The sequence below is a fragment of the Sturnus vulgaris genome, chromosome W (genome assembly GCF_052056855.1).
Source record: "Sturnus vulgaris isolate bStuVul1 chromosome W, bStuVul1.hap1, whole genome shotgun sequence".
Classification (NCBI taxonomy): domain Eukaryota; kingdom Metazoa; phylum Chordata; class Aves; order Passeriformes; family Sturnidae; genus Sturnus; species Sturnus vulgaris.
Genome location: NC_142282.1, coordinates 395,615 through 418,574, shown reverse-complemented (window position 1 = coordinate 418,574; position 22,960 = coordinate 395,615). Strand labels below are relative to the sequence as shown.

At 45.6% G+C, this 22,960-nt stretch overlaps 1 protein-coding gene across 4 annotated transcripts in view; it reads right to left on the bottom strand.

Annotated features, from left to right (window-relative positions):
• The window catches only part of LOC106863886 (zinc finger protein 532), a 32,886-nt gene extending 20,867 nt beyond the window's left edge, over positions 1 to 12,019 (bottom strand). Inside the window, exons 1-3 of one of the 4 annotated variants that reach the window (XM_014893460.2) lie at positions 11,725 to 12,019; positions 10,004 to 10,113; positions 760 to 3,119 (exon numbers count right to left, since the gene is read on the bottom strand). In XM_014893460.2, the coding sequence (XP_014748946.1) occupies positions 760 to 3,099 (2,340 nt within the window). In that variant the 5' untranslated portion in view covers positions 3,100 to 3,119; positions 10,004 to 10,113; positions 11,725 to 12,019. Of the gene's footprint in view, positions 1 to 759; positions 3,120 to 10,003; positions 10,114 to 10,546; positions 10,840 to 10,899; positions 11,372 to 11,724 lie in introns of those variants that run through there. The other 3 variants (XM_088155426.1, XM_014893462.2, XM_014893463.2) reach the window with 3 other exon arrangements.
• Positions 12,020 to 22,960: the final 10,941 nt, after the last annotated feature.

The window sequence follows — 22,960 nt, the reverse complement described above, 5'->3', positions numbered from 1 at the left end:
TGATTAATATTAAGTTTTATTGAATGACGTATTTCTTTCAGGTCAGGCCACATACATTAATAAAGAATTTTCAAATGGTTTTTAAGCTGAACTCATTAGCATTTTTAAGAGGAAAAGAAACCCAACCAGCTAAACCAATGGTCACACAGAAAGGAAGATGTGCAAGTGAGAACAGCATTTTGCACTTTCTAAGGAAGAGCTGAGGCAAACAGCAGGCATTCCTGTCAGTAGTCAGTGTGCCATTTGTCACTGCTTGAATCCCTCCCTGCATGTAAAGGGAATGCCTCGCTCACTTAGGGCACTTGGTGAAAACTCTAAAACCTGAAGACCAATCAAGAATGAATCACTTAAAGTTATCATTCAGGTTGAATAGATGGGCTGTTAATGAGGGTGCCAATTAAGTGGATTCCACAGGCTAGTCAAATTCCAAAGCACAGAAAGCATTAACATACTATTAGTAAAACCCATTATTATTTTCTGTATTATAATGTTCAGCTGTAAGAAAGCTAATGCTAACTTTTAGCAAAAATACACGGCATCAATTGCAGACTTCAGGGCCTAAAAAGATTCTAAGAAAAAGTCTTACTTAAAAAGTGTTGATATTTACTATGTAAGTGCTTGCAAGACTTTCTGTGGTTTTCGTTTATCATTTTAATCACAGAGGTTCAGATAATTAACAGCTAAATGAAAGCAAAAACATATCCAAAGTCTCCTAGGCTTATAGATGAAACATTGGAATGTAAACATAGGATACTCTACTTGTCCACTTGTGTCTGCGGCCTGCTGGAAATGAGTTGCAAGAGATGTCTCATCTTGGAAAACTTCATTGCACTCCAAACACTTTAGACTATGTCTACAGAGTCTCGATGGATCTTCATCTAGCGGCATAGCTGGAATGACAGGAGAGCTCGCAGGGGCCGAGATCACTGTCCCAGTTAAGCCAGTCTGGATCTTTGTTACGGAGTGCGTGCCAGCTCCCCCTGGGCTCTGGAGCACGGCCGCAGCAGTACTGCTGGAAGGAGATGCTATCATTTGATCTGCTGGGACTGGTTTTAGGATCAGGTGGGAACACTGCATCACGACGCCTTTCTCCTTGTGCCCACGAGCGTGGGACAGGAGACTACATTTATTGTAGAAAACTAAATTCTTTGTACAATGATTACAAGTCACTTCAATTCGCACACTCCTCCTGTCATAATGCTGGGTCAGGCTCTTCTCAAGAGCAAAGGAGTCGCCACACTCCAAACACTTGTAACCTCGTGTTGGTAGCGTGATTCCGGCATTGGCAGGGGGGCTAAGGTTTGGGATGTAAACTGGTACGGGATTGACACTGCTCAGCACCTTATTGAATGCTTCAACTACAGAGCTCTGTAGAGAGGACACCACCTGCACTCGAGACACTTTTTTCGAAGGCTGGGAGGCAGCTGCAGATATTATTGCCTGCTTGATTTGCTGCTGGGGTTTTGTTAGCACTTGGCGCAGTTCAGAGGTGGTTTGAGCACCCTGAGGCAAAAGGTTAAGGTTGGCAAGATGGACTGTCTTTGGCACAAGTTTGGCACTGGCAAGGCTCGATGCTGGCACCACGACCGTCTGCTGCTGGATGGCGTTGGCAGCTTTGATAATGGCGCTGCTGGCGCTCTGCACGGATGCAGCAGAGATGACGGTGGCTTTCACTGTGGTGTTGTTAGCCAGCTTCAGATTGATCACTTGGGAACCTGCTGTTTTCACTGCTGAAACGGGCAGGAAGGCAGTTGCCACGGGCTTGATAGTGACCTGTTTGGGGGCAAGTTCTGCAGATCCAACTGCATTGGTGACAACTGAGGACTGCAGAGGAGCTCTGGGAGGAGAGGAGAGAACAGCAGCAGAAGTTGGTGAGGACAGGAGAGATGTCATGGACGTTACCATGGAAGCACTCTGCTCTGGCTTTTTACCAGAGTCCAAATCAACTTCTGGCAACACTCTAGTAACAGTTCTCTTGATCTCCCCAGAAGAAGTCTTGATGGTTTTTATGCGAACCTTAGGAATTGCTGGTGTTGACCCTGCAGGAGAAGACGGAGACCCTTTGCTACTGTTCTCGCTTGAGACGCTTCTGGGACTATCGGGCGGTTTGACAGACGGCTTCTTAGCACCATCAATGAGACTCTGAGACTCGGGAGATTTTTCAATAGCCCGGGGACTTTCACTCATGTCTTTTGGTAATGGAGAAGACTCTCCTGAATTAGACTGTAAATCTTTACTGCTATCTGTAGCTGCCTTTTTAGCACTCAGTGCTGCAATTGCAGCAATACAGGACGAAAGCTTTGCTGATGACTTTGCTTTGGACTGGGAAATGCTGGAAAGATTTGTGTCACATTTTTCAGTACTCAGTTTTCCATCAAGTACCCTGTTTTCAAGAAGCTTCTCAGAATTGTCTTTTAGTAACTTGTCCTCTGTTTTTCTAGTTTTAAAAGGCTCATAGACACCTAAATTCATGGAGTTTGTCTCTGTCTCTCGTTTAGCAGTTTTATTTTTATCTATACTACTTGAAACAGTGATTCCAGATTTAATTAAATTCTCCCCTCCAAGTGCCTTTAGTTTGTCATATTCCTGCTGAGATAGAGATCCTGCCAAGACATTTGCTCTGAAATTTGCACGCATCTCCTCTTTATCCGGGGGGTCATCCACCTCAATTCTCTCATCATCATCAAATTCTTCTGCACTTGATATTGGGCTGAACTGGTTGAAAGCTGAATCCTTCAGTGTAGTCTCAGAAGCTGACCCATCATCTTTAAGTGATTTCCCTTCATCTTTACTGTAACTCTCAAGAGCTGCTGATGTTAGGAAGCCATTGTGCAAACTATTGCCTGTGGAATGGTGGCCATCCTTGTCCAGACCTTCGGAAGAATCAATAGTACGCACATTTTTCACAATGACGCTCACCCCAACATCAGATGATGATGGGACATGGGAGTCTTCATCTGCGTGAGCATTTTGTTTTATGTGGCTTTCGTGGTCATCATGTCCAGATTCAATAGCTGCTTTGGGATCTACCATGTCTGGTATGTCAAAGGCTGCAAGAAGGTCATCAAAATCTGGGGTCTTCATATCCCCCATGGCCATGTATTTGATTAGAAGCAAATCTGTAAAATAAGCAGAAAGTCATCACTTTAAGCTCTAGTAGCAGTCTTAAACATTCTTATACAGTGTAACAGTCTTGTTCACATCTGCCATGTAAAGAAGTGTTATTTCACTTCTCAAGTAATGTTTTCAGAGATTATACATCACAGAACAGTGTTCCAGTCCGAGTGTACAGTTGAATTATTACACCAAGAACTACAGTAATTCATAAACTCCACAGATGGTAGCCTGGCCATTTTATTCTGGGCCCAAATTGCAGTGACTTTCTTCCTGTTCCCTCTCTTACACTCCCTCCTATCCTCACTGAGACTGCAAAATACATGGATATGCATAAAAACAACATGAGACACTTGTAATTTCTCTTAAATCTTGACCTTCCCTAAGAGCTGCACTATTTATCTGAGGAATCTTCTTGAAAATAATAAAGTATAAAGTAATAAGCATCTGTAAGACTTAGGTATTCAACAACACTGGCTCCTTGGAAGTCATTGTGGACTGTTAGAAGGCAACTCAGGAAAATTTTTCAAGGATAAATTTTAAATAAACAGACACAGATAAACAGACACTGACATTTCATGAAACAGCTTCAAATAAATATAGAAGGTTTGGAAATTTGTTTACACAGTTAACTTAATGGTTTTGGGCCCTTTGTCTAACTTAAGAAGTCCTTAATACAAAAACAGATGCATGCATAGTATCAAAATCACAAAGCAAGTTTCTATGAGGGTTAAATGGAAAAGATTGCAGATACCAAAGCATATCAAATTCATGTAAAATGACAGAAAGCTTTGACACAGTTTCTCATAATCTGGGATACTAATTGCATTCTGGCTGTACATCTGTCCATAGGTGTCTTTTTACAGTTGTTGCATACACTCAAAAAGAGCTAGATAGTCTCCCTAGTCTGAAACTTCCTCTAATTACATATCCTGGAGTTTAATTAACATTCACCTATAACAATGAATTAAGGCTTGCTTACACACTTAATTCCTCCAAGTATGTTTAAGATCACAACTGGCCAGCAGAGAAAACACAGCTGTCCTTTACTGAGAACTACTGCTGACCTTATCAAGAACTTCTCTCATTCTTCAAACTTTTCAAGCAATCAAAGTTAAACAAAAAGGGAGACAAACATGGTCAGTTGCGATCCACAAAGAAGAGAAATTCTGACCTGGCCATTTTATTAATCTCTTCCACACCATTCTAGAGCATCCATCTTAAGCTTCAGTATATAAACTATGTTTGCACCACAACTGCCAGGACTCTGCAGGCCTATTCCTCCCAGTTTTTCACCCTCCACAAACCTTTCCTTTAAGGATAAAACTCTGCCCTTTATCCAAGATCAAAATCAACTGACACCTTAGCTGCCAGAAAAGTTGTGAGTCTGTTCCTTCTCTGGGCCGACATGATGCCTGTAAATACTTCAGAAGAGGCAATGAGGCAAGCTCCTGGTTCTCTAGGAAATCATGATTTTCCAGGAACTGGAATTTCTTTGAAAAGTGCTCTGAGAATGCTTGAGAAAAGTTATACAGAAAACCAGTTTATTTAAAAATTCAAGCATTACTTTGCTTACTTATCATTCAATGACAGAAGTGACAAGGAAAAAATCTGAATATGGCCAACAGAATTACACAGCTAGGGAACCACAAAGCAGTGAGGTGAAATGCTTCTGGGTTCTGCTTTTCTGATGGTGGTTGAGAGAACTTCTGGGAAGATAATAAGTCTTAAAAACTTAAAATAACAGATCCTGAATAAACCCTTACTATACGGTTTCCCTGAATCTCTTCAGTCACAACACCCACCCCTGTATCTGTGTGTCAGATTCTTACTGAAAGTTAAGTTCTGGGGTGAACCAGCAGTGCTTTATGTGTGTTCATGCTTTCCCAAAGCACGTGTGCATGGTCACTGACAGGGAATTATGTTAAAACAAGAACCACACCGTGAGAACTCTCTTCTGACAGTCGAAGCAGCAAGCAGGACAAACAGGACTTAGAAGTAAACAGCTGCTTCTGAAGAAATGACTTTTTGTTTTACTGGATGGAGTTGTTATCACTCTTCCTCAACCCCTGTATCTGTACCTGTACTCTAGCCATATGAGGAAAAACAAAGCTAATCTTTCATGTTCTCTGTTGAGACGGGGGGACACACCAGAGAAACACACACATTTTTTCTTGCTTTCAAAGTCAGATTTATCTTGTAGCTCTGGCTTCAGGACACCTGCAGATTAGGCCTAGCATTCTCCACAGAAAGACCAAGATGCCTAGAAGCTGTTGCTGAGATTAAAAGGTACTTTTCTGGGTAAAGCCAAGCATTTGTAAACACTGCAGTCAGAATTGTTCTGGGGAAGTTCAACAGCCTAATGAAGACAAGGAAATAGAATAACCTGGCAGTTCCCAGCCAGGTCCTATCTCCAAACTGCTCAGATCCCTAATTTTTGTCTATCAGGTACAAGAACAGCCTCAAGCTTTCCAGAAATGACAAATAATCCTCCTCCCTTCTCAATACTTTTCCAATTAATATTCCCTATGCATGAAGGCTTTTATAATTTCTATATCACAAGCATGGTCTTACATGTTCAATTTTTACTCTTTCATTTAATCCTTAACCTTTGAAGAACCAACCAACTTTTCCCCTTTGACACTCACCTTCCTATTCATCCAGATCTTCCAAATAGCTAAATCACAAAGTCCAACAACTTTATACAATCCCTTTAACTGGATCAGACCATCTTTTCTGCCTTACTGAATTCCTACCCTTTGCCTTCAAATCCCACTTAGATATTTAACTCCTTGCTTTTGTTCAGACAATTACTCAACTTCCAGCTTCCCTCAGCAGCAAGTCCATTTGTTATCAAAAGAAATGGGAAAACTGCCAGATTTAATCTTCATCTACCTGTGGTATTCATGTTCTGTGACTACATTCCTTTACCTGCCCTAAACTCTTGTTTTTACTGCTGTCTGTACTACATACATTTGTGGACTGCACCCTTTAGGACAGAGACCTTTTGAGACCTTTTCTTCTGCATGCCCTTCCAAAACCACCAGCATTCCTTTCAGTTTTGTGAAATGAGAACACTGAGAGAACACTGAGACACCTCTTTTCAGGGTCTGGCACGTGGCAGTGTCTTGGTTCTGATATAGGCACATACAGAAATTAGTCTGTTACTTCTATTGATTCCCAGGCAGACACACTACTCCAGAACAAAATTCCAGTAATCTGGAATAATTATCCCACTTCCAAACAAGAGTAATGATGTCTAAGTAACATCAAGCTCGTTCTGGAAGAAAACGCCTACACAGGGAGCAATACCAGCCTAATCAGCATAAAACCATACTTTTTTGGGTTTGGGTTTCTGTATTGTTGTGACAAGAAATTTCACAGGTAGAGAAGACATAAGGGATTCAATCAGAATTACAGTAACATATATCCTAACATTAGGCAAACTTCATCCTAATACACAGATTATGAGCAGTTCATTGGTTATTAGTAATTATGACCGACTTGCACTGAGAGCCAAGCGTTGTAAAGGCAGACAAAGCAATATGTTAATCTAACCACAAAACCTTCTTCAGGAAATGGGAACCACATCTCCAATCACAGCCTCGCCTGGTTTGACATCCTCAGCAGGCAAGTGGGATTGTGCAAGAGGCCTCTTCAACCACAGCCAGCAATGGCTCTCGTCCTCATATACATTAAACACAGGTTCCTTTTTACTAGCAAAGGGCCCACTTACTGTTGTAAAACCCAGACAAACACCCACTTCCACAAAATCACAGAAATTCCTTTAGTATGCAAAGTAATTCTTACCCTACAAAGTTTCGATTTCTCAAGATAAAGGTCTTATTTAGCATCCATAGCATCCGTAACATCATGCCAGCCCTAATGCAAACATCTTTGTAAAGATGTTTCACATCTAAAGGTGTTTCACAGTTAATCTCAAGAACCTACTTTTTCTATATGATACACCATATCTACCTGCCTTCAAAAAAAGAGGAAAATGCAGTTTGTTTCTATGCTCAAGACTCAAAGAGGACAAGACTTAATCCACCATTCTGACAGCCAAAAAAGTGTTATTTGTAGTTTATGACTCCTTAGGAACTTCATCTTGTAGTCCAACACATCAATTTTTGAACTGGGTACCTCAGATTCTCTTAGGATATGAGAAAACTAGAAGGGAGAGAGGAGGGGAATCTTCAAGAATCTGAACCACTGCTAGCACAGCTTGAAGGGAACCATATACAGCTGGTTCAAAGTTCAGGACAATCAGCCTTTGGCTGGCAAAAAGAACAGGGATGTTTCAACACATGAGCAAGCAATCTCTCTATGCACAACATGGGGCTGAACAGGCCATCCCCAGCTACAGCTGGACACATGAAAACCACCTGTATTTATCAAGAGATTCAGGCCAGGGTTTGTGTCTTCCCAAATCCCTCCTAAAATAGAGATGAATTCCCAGAAAGCAGGGAAATCTACATGCCATTCTTTTTGCAGTCTACTTAGAAATTAATTACAGTTATGGCTTAATTTTTTACTTCTATATGTAAAATAGGCTGGGGCAATAACACGTAATTCAGATACACAACAACAATTAAGAGAATTTTGAGATTCCCAAACTAATGCAGACTTGAATTACATCCTAAATGGCACAAGCTTCCCACCTCTTTCCTTTAAGGTACTTTTTTTGAAGTGGATGGCAATTATGGCCCAAGCACAGAATGAGCAGCCACAGCCTCCCAGAGAGCTCTCCCAGCCAGACAGGGCCCGTCAGGGCAGCAAGCAGGCCTGAGAACACTAGGGCCAAGTTTGGGTTTTTCTGAACATATATTCCTGGTACTCTGCTGCATATTTGTATTTTAACACATAGGCATATGGCTAGGAAAATAACAGTTAGTCAATTCATTCCAAAGGGACTTGGAATGTGATAAATCCTTACCCTCATTCTGGAGATCAAATAACTGAGACCAATGCAAAATGAGATCCTGGGTGCTGATACAGAAGACCAGCCCTCCAGCATTAGCATTTGCTGCTGGAAAGCTGGCCTGCGTGCACAATCCAAATCTCCTGATGAAGAGCATTTTACAGATATTACTAGACTGAAAAAAGACAACTCACCAAGAACACTGCAGACTCCATCTATTCAGTTTTCTCATCTTACAGCCAACAAAAATGCCTGCAAATTCAAAATCTCCTTTGCTAAAAATAAAAATTCATAATACAGATAGCATTCAAAAACCCAAACAGAACAGATTCAAGGAATTTTGTCACAATCCAAGAACTTACAATTTTAAAGCTGCCTACTATTCTGGCAGAAGGAAAAAAAAAATCCCAAAAGATACTCTTGAGTAATACAAGATTTTTAGCTGACACCTGGAAAAGAACATGCATCCTCATCAGGAAGAGATCCTATCCCTATCGTGCAACAAGAATTCCTGTTTGCCAGCATCATTCTGCTACAGATGTCTATAGTCAAATATAGACCCTCTGCATCCCGATGCTGAAGAACAGGAGCAGAAATCAGCACAGTGATCTGTCAGGCATTTTGCTTCACCACAAGCTATTCACTGCTCTATCAAACCTGAAAAACAACACATCACAGCTGCAGTAAAGCCCACAAACCCAGAATTTCAGGCCAAATGTTACCATGCTATTTTCACTTTTCTACAGTTAATAGCTCAGTGCCTTACGTAATCGACTGCAGTCAGAAACAAAAAGGTTCCCTTGTATTGTCACCCTGTCTCAGCAGCCAGCACACAACTTACCCAGTATCCACAACCTCTCAAGGCTTTTAGGACTGTCTATTCTGCTGAGCACAGAGGAAAGCACCCTCATTTCACAGCACAACAGAGTATTTCCAATGTTTTGCCTCCATATTATCTTGATTGTAGATTACCAAACCAGCTAACACAGCCAGGACTGGGAAGATTTTTTTGAAAATCACACTGGTTAGGATTCTAGAGTTGCTGATTTCCTGTTATAGGAAGTAACAGTTCTAGCAAAGGAATCCCTCAGGCAAAATGTTTAGTGATCCACTGTGCAAGCTCCAGCAGCCTTTGTTCTTTCCTTTGCTAGGTTTCATTACTGCTTCCTTTTCTCTGCCCCTCTCCCTCTCTCTGAATCCTTCTGATTTCACTGTAAGATAAAAACTCCAGCTCAAATCGAAGTACACATTTTGTATTTACTAGTTGAGAAAAAAATCTAAAAATTCTATCCATTATCCATTGCTTTGAGTTAGAAGCAGTCACCCCTGTGCAGCTGCTGCACTGCCCATCCGGTTTCCTATGCACAATATTATAATTCACACCACTGATAATGCACTGGAGCTCCATCCAGCCCCCCAAAATACATCTCTCCACTTGGCTGCTGCAAAATCCTCCCCAGGTTACAACGGTTTAAGAAAAGCCATCCATACTGTTTCTTTTGCACAGGCTTTTTTCTCTGTAGGCAATATTAAGTACATGTTTAACACTGAAGTCTTTAATTAAAAACCAAGTATTGGGTCATTGAGATGTGGTCAAACAATAACGTGTAAATAATCTGCAAATTACACACAGCAAATTCTGCACGTGTGTATCTCTAATACAGCACAGAACGGCTCCCTGCCACAACTGCTCCACAATTCATGATTGTCATTCAGAGGCCTATTCCATATCACTACAACTGTGAAAAAAACCCTACACCTGGATATATTTCAATGAAAATACTGTATTTAGCCAAGATATCAGTAAGTCTTTACAAATAATAGCTTTAATCCTATTAAAACTGGAGGACCTTAATAGCATTTCTTCAGTAACACTTAAACAATTGTCTCCTTTCTAATGTGCCAAGTGTGCAATCAGGATGTACCTCCACGCTATTGTTATATTCATCCCAAAACACCACATCTCACCTTGTGAACCTTGACCTTTGAGAGATTTTTTTAGCCAGTGCTCAGTTACTGCCACAGCTGCATTACCTCTGCAAACACCAAAGGGTTAAAGGCAGCCCCAATCAATAGGCCTACAAAGGAAAAAAAAAGGAAAAACGAGTATGCCTTATAGCATCTTTTCAATGCTTTTATGCACAATTCTACAACAATATTGTTTCCTTCTGGCCTTAGAGAAAGGCACAACAACCCCCCCCATTTATGTTTCCTAAGGAAGCAAACCACAAGACAGCACCCTGTAAATAAAACAGCATGCAAAGCATCCTCAGTCACAAGCATAACTACAATTACAAATAATTTAATCCGTTTTATTTCATTTAGTTTTAAAATAGACTGCATAACCAGTGTCCCACCCTTGCAAAGCAAAAATATTTTAGTAAGGGTCATAAATCTCAGCTCTTGCCCATTCCTTAAGCATAAAAAGGCACGAAAAGCCAAAGTAATCTCAGTTACTGCAAATATGTACATTTACATACAGAACCCTTTATGACTACGTTAGCCACATACCAGTGCTGTGTGTCTAAAGTGTGCATTCACATACTGTTTTGGGATGGTATCTTTCTGCAAGCTCCTCTGCTTTTGGCTGCCATGAAGGGAGGAAGCTATCCCAGTGTAGTAGCTCAGTGACTGCATTGTGTTCAGGAGCTGATCTGCCTCAAACCAGTTCCAGCCGGTTCTGGTCACCCTACATAAAAAGCTATGGCAACCCTCGCTGAGTTGCCAACAAGACCCTGAAAATCACAGGGGCTGGTTTTTGTGTGGCGTGTGGCCGGCATAGCCCTGTGCCCCGGCTCCCCTCTTGCCCGGCCCACGCTCCCCAGAGCCCCCCGCACGCTCCCTTGCTCGCCTCCCCCACTTACCTCCCACAACCTGGCTGAGAGCTGTGTGTGCGTGCCTGTCTGTAGCTAACAAAGAGACCGCAATAAAAATCCTCATAGGATCTCTCTTGCAGCACCAGGCAGGCTCGGCCACAGCCCTGGGAGACAGGCTGCTAACCCGGGCTGCTACCCCTCTGCTCCCCCAGATGAGGGGTGGCTACTCACACACGTCACATCTGCCCCCTCATGCCCAGGGCCACGGGGTGCCCGATCAAGGGCTTCTCCCATCTGCCCTCCCCACTCCTCGTTCCATCTGGGGCCGCCCGAGTGGCATTTTCTGTGCTCTGAGCAGCATTGCTACAGAGTACCCACAAACGCGCCTCCCTCCCTTCAAGAAATCCATTTCCGCAGCAGCAAGATGCCTACAAAATAGTTCCTTTGCCCCCTCCTCGCAGCACCGACTTGGCTGCAACACTGATTTTTTTTTCTCTTCTCTTCTTTTCTTTTGCTATTCGACTATGCTGGAGGCCTTGAGAAGCAGCGAGCTGCAGCCCCACGGCTGGGCAGCCCCCCCGGCTTGCACCCGCCGGCCGGGCAGGCCCGGTCTGGCTCTGCGCAGCTCCCACCCCGCAGAGATTGTGCGGACCGAGCGCCTGCCCGGCCCTGCGCCTCTCAGGCGATGCCTGCCCAGGGTCTCGGCCCCCTGCGGTGCCCACGCCGCTCCGGGGGTCCGCACCCACCTGTGCCCGTGGCCGCTCTGCTCCTGCCCGCTCCCCTTCACCTCGGCCACGCAAGGGCCTTCCTCCTGCATGGCTGACAGGCACCCAGACCGAGACAGCAGCCACCCCGCTCCTCTTGGCTACTCACCCTTGCTCTGGGAACACCAGTAACCACCTCCGCCTACGCGCTGAAACCCCCTCCTCTCGGAGGCTGCGGGAGATGCTGCTCTGCAGGGCTCCCTCCGGGCGAGCGGGCGACCCCGGCAAAGCCCCTCTGCCCCTGGCTGCACCTGCAACTGAACAGAGGTCTCGGGCACAACCCTGCACCCCTCCCTGCGGAGACACCTTCTTCGCATCCCTCATCCCCACCCCGTTCTGGGGAGAACCACCATGTTCTTCCGCAGCTTCGGCCCGTCTTCCCCACACAGGCTGTTGCGGCCGCAACCGCGGCCGGCCCTCCCTCGGCCCCTCGGTCCGGGGGGCCGCTCCCTCCTCCGGGCTGCCGCGGCCCTGGGCACCTCCCCGCGGGTCTGCGCGCTCCCGGCCCGAACTGGCCCTGTCCGAGCGGGCCTTGCGAACCGTGGGGACGGCCGGGGAGAGGAGGCCGTGGCCCCTTCGGCGGCGGGGACAACGATCCACCCCCGCCGGGCCGGCCCGGAGCAGCCAGCCCGGGCAGTCCCTGCACGGGTGCCCGCGGGGCTCCGGCCGCCGCCGGGCCGGGAGGAAGCGACCCCATAGCATGCAACCTCCGGTCCCCATGCGACACACCTGCTGCGGCCGGAGCCGGCGGGCTCGGGCAGGGCTACGGCCCGCGGCGCGGCCCGGCCCCGCGTCGGAGGAACATAATGGCAGGAGGCTGCGGGGCTGGGCGGTGGGGGTGGGGGTGCTCGGCGGCACAGATGGGGAGACGCTCCCGTGTGATTCCGTGTGGAACGGCTCCCTGGAGAGTGCCGGGGGCGGGGAGGCTGCGGGGCCGCCGAGCGCCGCGGGGCCAGGGCCGGGTCGCGGCCTCCCGCAGCCCGGCCAGGTCGGGAGGGGGGGGTTTCCGAGCGGTGCCGGCGGGCAGAACCGCACCGGCCGCCGGGGCCGATCTCCCCCGCGCCGGAGTCGGCGCCGCCCGGGCGCCGCGGGAGAGGCTGCCCGGGGCCCGCCGGCCTCTCCCTGTGCCCGAGCGCCTCAGGCCTCGAAGGGCAGCCGGGGAGAGAGCCCGCGGCCGCTGCTCCGGTTCCAGGCCAACAAAGGACGGGAGGAGCCACACGCTGCCAGCTCTGGCGGTTCAGCCCCTCCGCCGATGCTGCGGCCGCCGTGCCTGGGCCCGGCCGGGGTCACTCTCCAGGTCCCGGGGCGCGGCCGGGAACCGTGTCCCGGAGCGGTACTGCCTTTCCTTCCACACCCCATTACCCGGGCATTCTCGGGCCCGCCTGCACAGCGCCTGCGGCCCTTGCGCTGCCTCTGACCAGCCGCCTTTGTTGGCTGCGCAGCATCCTGGCGGCATCGCCATTGCTAGGAACGGCAGGACGAGATCCCGCCCTCTCTCTGTTACCGCCGTGCAGTACCATTTTCAGAATGTAAAGTTTTGCACGCGAATCGCTTTATTGAGTCATACTAATGGCTTTAAATAAATAACGTCTCAAACTTATGCTATGAGCATACAGTATAATAAATATTCTAGGTAAAATAATGCTGGTGTCTTAACATCTCTTACGTTAGCCAACTGTTAGGAGGGCAGCAGAAGGCATTCTGCATAAGCACAGCTCCTTCTGGGAAGCTGCCCCAGAAGCTGTGCCCGCAGGTAGCGGTAGGGCAGGAAGTTACCCATCGGCTCATACCCTGGCTGCTCCAATCCAGCCTCCAGGTGAAAATTCTAACTTACTCCAAGTAACCAAAACAGCAGCAGAACACAGGATCTACTGATTGTCAGCAATGGCAATCAGTGAGTCTAACAAGTTTCTAGAATTTGACTATAATAAATCGATTTTAAGATTTCTATAAAAGTGGATTTATGCACTAATGTTCAAGAAGGGTCATGCAATTCAGCTTGCACAAGCCTTGAGCTAATCCTGAAAATGACTTGTAGAATTAGGCCATGATAATTACAACACCCTATTTCTTCCCAATTCACCAGTAAAGTGATTTGATTAAAGAAGTGAAAACTACATCTCTTTACTTACACTGAATTTCTGTGGTCAGCTTGCATAATAACATAAAGATGGCAGCTGCTAGTACTGCTCTGGTATTAATATCTGAAATGTTAATCGATTTCACAGTTCATACATGGCACAAAGGTCCTTGCGTGTGCTGCCTTTCAGACGAATCTACTTGTTTTCCTTCCAGCCAGGTGTCCTTGACATCTCCATGGGAAAAAAGTCTGTCACCCTAAGTATTTGACTTTAAAAATATAAAATTAAGATCACTTAAAGTATATTTTAGAAGCCGTGCCAGGCTGATAGCACTTGTCCAGTGTTTTTTTTTTTTTTTTTTTTCATTCAAGCACACAAAATAACAGGTTCAGCATCATGAGTGTGCCTACAGTCACTTCGGCACTGGGAGGAGTTTTTGGCACGCTGACCTTATGTCTTGGCTCTGAAGTCCTCCCCCAGACACTGTGCCATATAATCCTCAGAACCTGTGGTAGAAGAAATTCTTCTTGTTTTAAGTTCTTCTGTTTTATCCCTTGGCTTTGCAGCAGCCAGGTTCAAAGTCCCCAACCCTGCTGTCCTCGCATGGACAATCTCCATCCCAAGCAATGAAACCATCACCAGTGGATCCTTCCAGCTGGACTCCAACCCTGAGATGGGATCTCCTGGCCACCTGTGCTGACACCTGTGGAGTCCCATAATCCATAAATCTGGAGCCCCTCCTTTTCATTTCCTGAAGAAATGCTTCCAGGGCGGCCTGCTGATCCTTCTGAGCAGTCAGCAAGCAGTGCTGCCAGCTCAGAACACTTTGATGCTACAGTGAATGCTGAACTTGAGTGCAATAATAACTTCTTAATTATTTAACTTCTAAGGATTTTAAAAGACTCTTGAAATTCAGAGCTCTAAACAGCGGTGTGTTCATTTCATGCCTTCTGTACAGGGATCAATTTTAACTGCATCAAACAGAGCTTCTGCCCATTAAAGATGTGCTGGGGCTGAAGAGGATTTTGCAGGTGGATTGGCACAATAAAAACTGAAATCAATTCACATTTGATTTTTTTAATGTCAGAATAAGTACTGCCTTTTTTGTCCTTCCTACTTTTGGGGAGGACAATAACAAAACATTTCCTTTCTAGCTAGCAAAACATACTTAACTTAAGCAAGAAGGGTAAAATACAGATTCCGTATTTCCAATCCCATATTTGTTTTCAGAGTAATAGCTTTACAACTTCTGGCAAATGCTTAATAGTGCCTGTTAATTCCATTGCTTTTTTCACCTTAAAATTTCTTGTAACATGTGATCAACAACGGCAGAGCAAAAGCTTGTGTTTCTTGTTTTAGAATACTTACATTTTTATTTTTATCACTGTTTAGAATGCAGTGGTATTTTTCTTTAACCATATATATTTAAACATTCAGTATTTAAAAACTAGCTTACAATTAAATTTCCCCTTTTCAGATGCTCCTATCACTAATCTCCAGGTATTTTCTTGGGAAATTTTTTTTTTCCTTTCCTGGTTATTAAAATATATCTTCTATTACATTTTGGACTAAAACCCCCATGATTGCTTTTTGAAATGATGAGATTTATTAAAAGAAGGTGATCTCATAAGAGATAAGATGAAGGACTTTGGTAGGGAGAAATCTACAGACACTGCCCAGAGCTGTGGAACATCTCCACAACAGGCAGTTTCCCCAGATTTAAATGGATTTAATTAAATGTATCCCCAGATTTAAATGTATTCACGGAAGTTGGCAATCTGTGCTATCCATCTTCAAGGACAGAATCTTTACCTACAGAGTGAACATTTGCAATGCCCAAGTAGCACGAAGAAACCGTAATGACTCTCAAGACGTTAAATACTGTAAAAGCCCAAATACTGCAATGTCTTGAACAACAAGAGACTCCCATTTTTAATCATCTGTAAAAGAGATGCTGATTTAGGTGTAATACAGAGCCAAGAGGATTTGTCAGGGCTTAATTATACCTTTTTCTGGCTGTTAACAAACCAGAGCAAACGAAGCATTATCCAAAGAAATCAGAGTTGGTTAGTGAGGATGATGGGCTTTGAACACGTTTGTGAGGAGTTAGTCAATACTTCAGTCGTTCCACACGTACTGGGAGGTATGAGGTAACACCATGCTGTGCCATGCTGAGAGGTCACAGCTCTTCTGAACTGGCAAGAGCAGAGCACACACACCTCAGGCACTCACCTACATATGAACTATAGCATGAAGAGTATTCCCAGTGGGAAAGAAAAGGCTTTGCTCAAAATCTGCACATACGTGAGACTGGGTGTTGCACTTGCAGCACGCCTGGTACACAGGCCATCTGCCTGCAGCACTTGCTGGCTCATCCTCAAGCTGCCAAGTGGAGACACTGGTGTTCAAGGCAGACAGCTGAAGGCATTGTCACAGAGTTACATCTGTTGGCAAAAGCATGCCTTCAAGCCCAAGCATTTCTAGATATGAAAAAGGAAAAATGAAATAGATAAACTTGTATGACTCAATGATTGCCAAAAGCTGGAAAGGCATTTCTGTTGCACAGGAGTACTGAGTACTGTTTTTGGAGAAAGTGACTGCTCCAGAGGCAGGGCAGCCACAGCTCCTCTGGGCAATGTGCCAGTGCCTCACTCCCCTCAACAGGGAAGAATTTATTCCTTATTTCCAATCTAATCTTGCCCTCTGACAATTTAAAAGTGTCATCCCTTGCCCTGTCACTACAGGCGTTGGTGAAAAAATATGTATCCTATTATAACCTTATGTCTGTATACTCCATTTATACAGCATCTACCACCCTGAGGCTCTCTGAGCACCGGTCACTCAGTGCTGTGAGTGCACCACACCAGTACTTTAGCCAGATCAGCAGCTCCGGGTGTGCAGGCAGGAGCTGCCGAGGGACAGCACACACTCAGCCGTCTGCCCGGCAGCACAAGGAGCACGGGCTCAGGCCAGACCTCCCAAACGCAGTCCCCCAGCTGCTTACACAACACAACCACAACCAGGCATATTGCAGAACGCGAGGCTGATGGATTTTTGGATTTTCCCTGACGCTCTGCTCTTTTCCAGTTACAAACACCTTGCGAGTGCTGGGCCAGAATCCCTCAGTCAGTTCCTCATCGGGAATTAGACACCTGCGTGATTAACATCAGTAGCACAGAGCTCAGCAGCCTGGCACATTGAAGAGTGCCTGTTTTGTTCCCTTAACGTGCCATATGTATGGGGCTTTTTCCTTCCTCCTCCTGATATTTATTCAAGTATACGAGGATTATTTCTGAATTATTCATCATACAATATCTGATTAGACTGTGGTGGTGCCGATTCTCACTGCTTAATGAATGAGCCATTAGGCTTTTGCAGATGGTGCCATCAACAGCTCCTGTGTGTGTGTTCTGTGCATTTACCCAGCAAAAGGAGAGTGCTGAACCTGAACACGGGGTGGGAGATGAGTAATTCCCGTACAGTGATCCTGCAAACCACACAGAGAGCAAGTGTTGCTGCAAAACTTCGATTTCATTCTAGATGTTACCTAATATAATTTTCTCAGAAAATCTTGGTTTAGCTGAGTATATATCCCACCAAACTACTCAATACATCATTTCAAGCAGTGAAGTAGAGGACAGAAACTGCCAGCAGTTTATGTATATGTAGTCCTGCAAGGTGTGACAACTGCTGCCATGACTTATGGGTGTGAGCAGGGGCAGATACCATCTGTGTGCTCCAGGCACTTCTTTCTTGGAAGAAGAGACCAAGAAGTGAGAGAAGACACTGTATTCCAGAACCCAAGAGGGTTCTGTGTCTGTGAGAATAGACAACAGGCACGGGTGCACCCTTGCTTTTGGGGGGCCTTAGGAAGTGGGAGACACTGCATAGCTCTGGCTGTCAATGAGCTCGAGAAATCCATCCCAAATCACACAGCTTGGTGGGGTTCCTGCTGGTCCTTGAGGGCTGGCACCTGGACAGCTGGGGAGAGGGGCGCTGGGGACAATGCCGTGGTGACACAAGAGGTGCTGCCACTGTGCAGGAATGGGCACACAGGCACTCGGGACCAGCAGCAGCTGTGCTTGCACTTCTGCCTTTCCAGAGCCTACTCTGGAAAATGGAATAAGCACATAATAAAGGAAGGAGGAACTCGAGAGTGATTCTTCTGCCACTTTTCCTCTGTTTACTTCAGAAAATGCTGTCCTCACAGATGAGGGTGGCAGCAGCAGCTCAGCCTGGCTGTGGTTGTTGATTCCAAGCTGCCCGTGATGATCTTCCTACAATGGAAGCGAAGTTAAAATCAAGGTGCCTTGCTGGTTTGTGGCCGGCACTGCCAGGAAGTCTTTCAAGCACTCATACTTTCCATGCTGCTCCTTGGCATCTCCTGCTGGAAAAAGGTCATCTGATTCATCCCCACCTACCGAAGATGAGTCAGGATTATACAAATTCCATTTAGTTTGTGTAACAACACTACTTCCCATGTTGCAAACTTTCCTGTCTGCTGCCATAAAAGTCTACTGAACAAATCTCTGAACACACAGGGATCAGCAAGAGATGCCCCTGGGGAGGGGGTGGGGAGGCTGGTGGCTGGCATGTCCTGGTTTTGGTCCCTCCCTAGGACAAACAGGGGTTATCACCATTTAAATTTCTTTCAAATTGCAAATACTGCTACCTCTGCAGTGATTCTTCCACCAGACAGGATTTAATAACAGCTAGCTCTTGGCTGCAGCTCAAACAACAGCTTGTTGGCAGCTTCCCTCTCCTGACCCCTAAAGGTCTACTGCAGGCAGTCTCCTAGCCCAAGGTACATGTCCTGTCCTTGCCAGTTCACTAAATCCTTACTGGGCTTTGGCATTGCCCATTCTCCAAAGATGACTTTGCCTGTGTTAGCATGGCAAGAGGGAGGGAAGCTGCTGCACATCCCACATGGGGAGTGCTCTGCTACTCCACAAAAGTGTTAAAAGTACCCAACAACCTACACCACCAAAATATTTTAGAGTGCAGCTAAGTTAGGAAAACACTTGTGCTGGCGTACCACACCACCCTGTGGCACGCCACACTGCTCCTCGGATGTGCCAGCGCTAGGGACAACCCTCTCCCATTCACAAAGGGAGAGAGGAGACCAGGATGATCTCTTGGGGATCGAGGAGGGCAGAGGCACCCGAGCAGCCTGCAGCCATAGCCACAAGGGTTTCAGTGCTCAGCAGCAGCCCATGCTTAGTTCCATCAGCCGTATTAGCAGTCTCAGATGGCTTTCCTCTCTGCAGTACAAAAGGGCAGGTGGCAGCCTCATGACTAGTTTCATGTGAAAGAGCAGCTACAGCAGAGTTACCTACCTGGAAGGGTCCCCCAATGACAGAGCACTGCTCCCTGTGGGGCAGGAGGTGTGGGGGCACATGTTCCCCCAGCTGCTCTGCTTGAGCGTGGGTTTCCCATGCAGTGTGGTGGCCAATGGCAAGGCACCTGCTGCTGTCACCAGTGACAGTGCTGGGGGCTGCCTGCACCTGCTTGGCCAAATTATAGGCTCGTGTTGTCTGGGTGGGGATGGGCTTATCCTCCCTTCCAGCCCCAGGAATCTTCTCTTTGTCCCCTCACCTCCGAAACCTCTGCTTCAGAAGTTAGGCTCCCATAGTAGGCAGCCACCGTGCAAGAAGTGGCTTGGCTTCAGATCAGTCAAAAATCTCCATCTTGCACTGCACGGGTGCAAGTAATAATGCAGGCTAAAAAAGCTGAGCATCATCTCTCTACTCCTGAGATTTTTTATTACTTAGGGCTGTCTTACATAACTAAGCCCACTCTAGTTTGTGATACATCAGAATTCTAATTATACCTTTTGTACCTTATATATACACCACAGTTTGAACATCCTAGCGCTGGCAGGCAGATGGAGTTTAGCAGGAACTATTCCATCAACAGATGCTACTACTGAGTTCTCTTTGCTCAGTCTGGGAATAAACTGATGGGCAAGGCAAGAAAACATGTTTTCTTACAGAGACACCATCTGCCAGCTTGAGAAGCTGCTGTCACCAATGACTCAGGATCACTTGTATAGGAAAAAACATTATTAATACCATTCTTAAGACAGTCCTACTATTAACTATATATTAACTGTATTGTGACTATTAATTAGCATCAAGTCTATAGCAATAAGAAAATACTGTAACTAATTAGTCTAAAAGGAAAAGAACGGTAAACAAAATTACTTGAGAAAGGGTTATTTCTCTTGGGAACCTTTAGGTAACAAACCTGGGTTTAATCCTTCTTTGCTGTATTCTGTTAAGAATTGTTGCATGACATCAGATAGAGCTTTTCCAGTTGTGGAAACTCACAGTCTCCACAAAACAACAACAAAAGAAGTGCTGTCTTGTGTATCCCATCACAGGAAAGCGTGTTGTACTCATGTTAAAACCTGGATTATCCCAGTGCAGACAGCAAGAAACAAACTAGCAGGGAAGCTCTGCAGTGGTAATGAGTCTCACCTCTGATTTGTGTGCTGGGATGCAGTGAGGTGCAAACAGCCTCAGTTCTCTACCTGCTGGCATGGGTAAACGGCTTGTCACGAAGCACAGCTATTTTCTGATTCAAATGAACCCACTATTTCTACTAAAATAAGAGCTGGTAATCCAATGGGCGTTTCAAAATCATGCTTTCTTGCAGCTGCAACACTGAACCAGAATGTGCAGCAGTTTTCTGCATATCCCTAAAGGCAGGCATGATAAAAAACCTACAAAGCTTTGAGAATCAGCAAACCAGTATTTTATAGTGACTCAGTAGCTTATTAAAAGACTGTTATGCTTCTTACAGACAAAAAAAACCCCCTGGATTTGGTATGTTATGAATATCTCTAAGCAGTCCTGAAAAATTTCTGGACCAACCCTGGTCCTGCAAGGCAGGTCTCATGCATATTACTGCCATTCAGCAGAAGAGGAAAGAGAGGAAAAGAGCTGGCAGGCACAAAGAAGACAGGATGTGAACAGAGAAAACTCCTGGGACTGCTCTAAAAACCTACAGCTCTGGCAAACAGCCCTTTCAGAGGAGAATAATCAGAGCAGTTTCTGACAGGCTGCCTGATGGTAATCCACAGAAGAGGTGCTTACCTCTGTAGGCATTGATCTCTTCTGTAGTGACCATGGACAGGACCCAAGGGAATGGCCTGAAGTTGTGGCAGGGGAGGTTAAGCTAGGCTTAGGTTAGGTTTAGATTAGATATTAGAAAAAGATTCTTCACCCAGAGGGTAGCAGGACACTGAACAGGCTCCCAAGGGAATGGTCACAGTCCCAAGGCTGCCAGAGCTCCAGGAGCATTTGGACACTCTCAGGAACAGGGTGTGACTCTTGGGGATGGCCTTATGCAGGGCAAGGAGTTGGACTCCATGATCCTTGTGGGTCCTTCCAGCTCAGTGTATTCGGTGAGTGTGTGACTTGTGCTGTCCTCCACACACAATCAACATCCCTCTTCTTGTAGGATGTTGGGAAGCAGAGCTGGCTTATGTTTAGAGAGATGAAATAAATCGTAACTTCCACGTTAAGTCATCAGCCCAGGTAGCATCTTAGAGCAGCTTGATCTTACGTGTAGCAAAGTAATTTGCGTAACAGGTTGAAGACTTTTCATCCTAATTGCAAGTGACTTTGAAAGCTGAAAGCAGGGTGCCAGCAGATTCTGTCTGAAGGGCAGATGGGGAAGGCCTGGTCGCTTCCTCCCACGTGCTCTGCACATGTGGAGGCTGGTCGCTGTGGTAACACACCCCCACAGGGATCCAGGGCTCCTGCTCACTGTGTGCCAACAACAAGGATGGGAGACAGCATTTCTTCTCATTAGGCTTAAAATAAGCCTGGTATGATTAAAGTGCTGCAGCAATACCTTAGAAATTAGCAACTGCCTAATTGCCACAATATGGAGGTGTCCTCACTCCATTCCTAGACTATTGCAATTACTAAATGATCAACCTTTTAAAAAATGCAACAAACCAAACTCCCTGAAATTCCCAACCTGCCCTCCTCCACCTGATACTTTAAACCTATCTCCAATTCCCAGCAAAAACCTTGGAGCTCAGAATGCTGCACTCTAAAAAGTGAGCAGATCTTACTGTGCCTAAATTAAAATTCTATGCAAAGAAGAAGTAATACTGAAACATATCCGCATTACAGCAGTGAGGAATTTATGTCAAGGTGAACATAGCCCAGGAGCTTACTGCATGTGAGAGCTGCCAGAGTTACTAATTAGCTGACAGAATGAGGAAAAGGAGTTGATGCGTGAACCAAGGCAGTAACTACAGAGACAACAACAGCAGCCCTGAAATCTACTGAAGAGTTCAATGGTGCCCAGGGTCTTCTGGAGCCAGAGGCAGTTTCAGGACTCTCAGAATAACAAGAGGAGCCAGCTTGCACAGGTCTATGGAGGTAGAGAAGGTAAATACACTCCCACCTTACTGCAGTGAGCTGAGGGACAATGGACGAAGTGTCTTGGCCTTTGTGAAGCACATGAACCATTTTTTTGCCAGAGAACCCCGAGTTTATTTGGATTACCTTAAACCTTTCTTCTAAGCCTATTCAACGTCCAAACCCAGGTAACAAACACTTAAATTATACAAAACCATACAGCAATGCTAAAGCAGAGGGCAAAGTAATTTAGCCTACCAGATGCTTTAGCAAAAAATAATTACCTCCAAATAATTGCACTGTACGAGAAAAACAAACCCTGAGGCTTTGATTTAGAAAGGGTACCACAAGCCAAAGAGAGCTGTAACAACTGCCTAGGTTTAGGCGTGTCTTTTAATCCCACCGATTTCATTGAGATTGAAATGTTAATTTATGCCTGTTGAACTTTTAAAGTGCTTTCCTGGACCTGGGCCAAAGGAAATGGGTGCTGCTTGCAGCTTGTGCTGAAGAAGCAGAGTATTTCCATCTGAACACTAATGATTAGAACAGTTAGAGCAATTCCTACAGACAGTGCTGCAGTGAGAAAATGCCTTTCCATCACCATTCTCTTTTTAAAGAGGGCTCAGACAGATAAGTTTTCCTCCACACTCTGGTACCACAGGCAGACTTTTGTCAGACGATTTGGACAAGTCTGAGTGGTTTAGGTCACTTAGAGAACCTGCGTTGAAGGTATTAGCAAAAGCAGGTTTAATGTAAATGTGCAAAAGGGTGATTAGAGGTTGAATGGCAGGGTTCACTCTGGTAACTGCTACGTGGATGATGCACACAGAGGAAAATCTGTCTAGAATCAATGTAGAATGATTTACACAGGCACTAAGGATGCCAA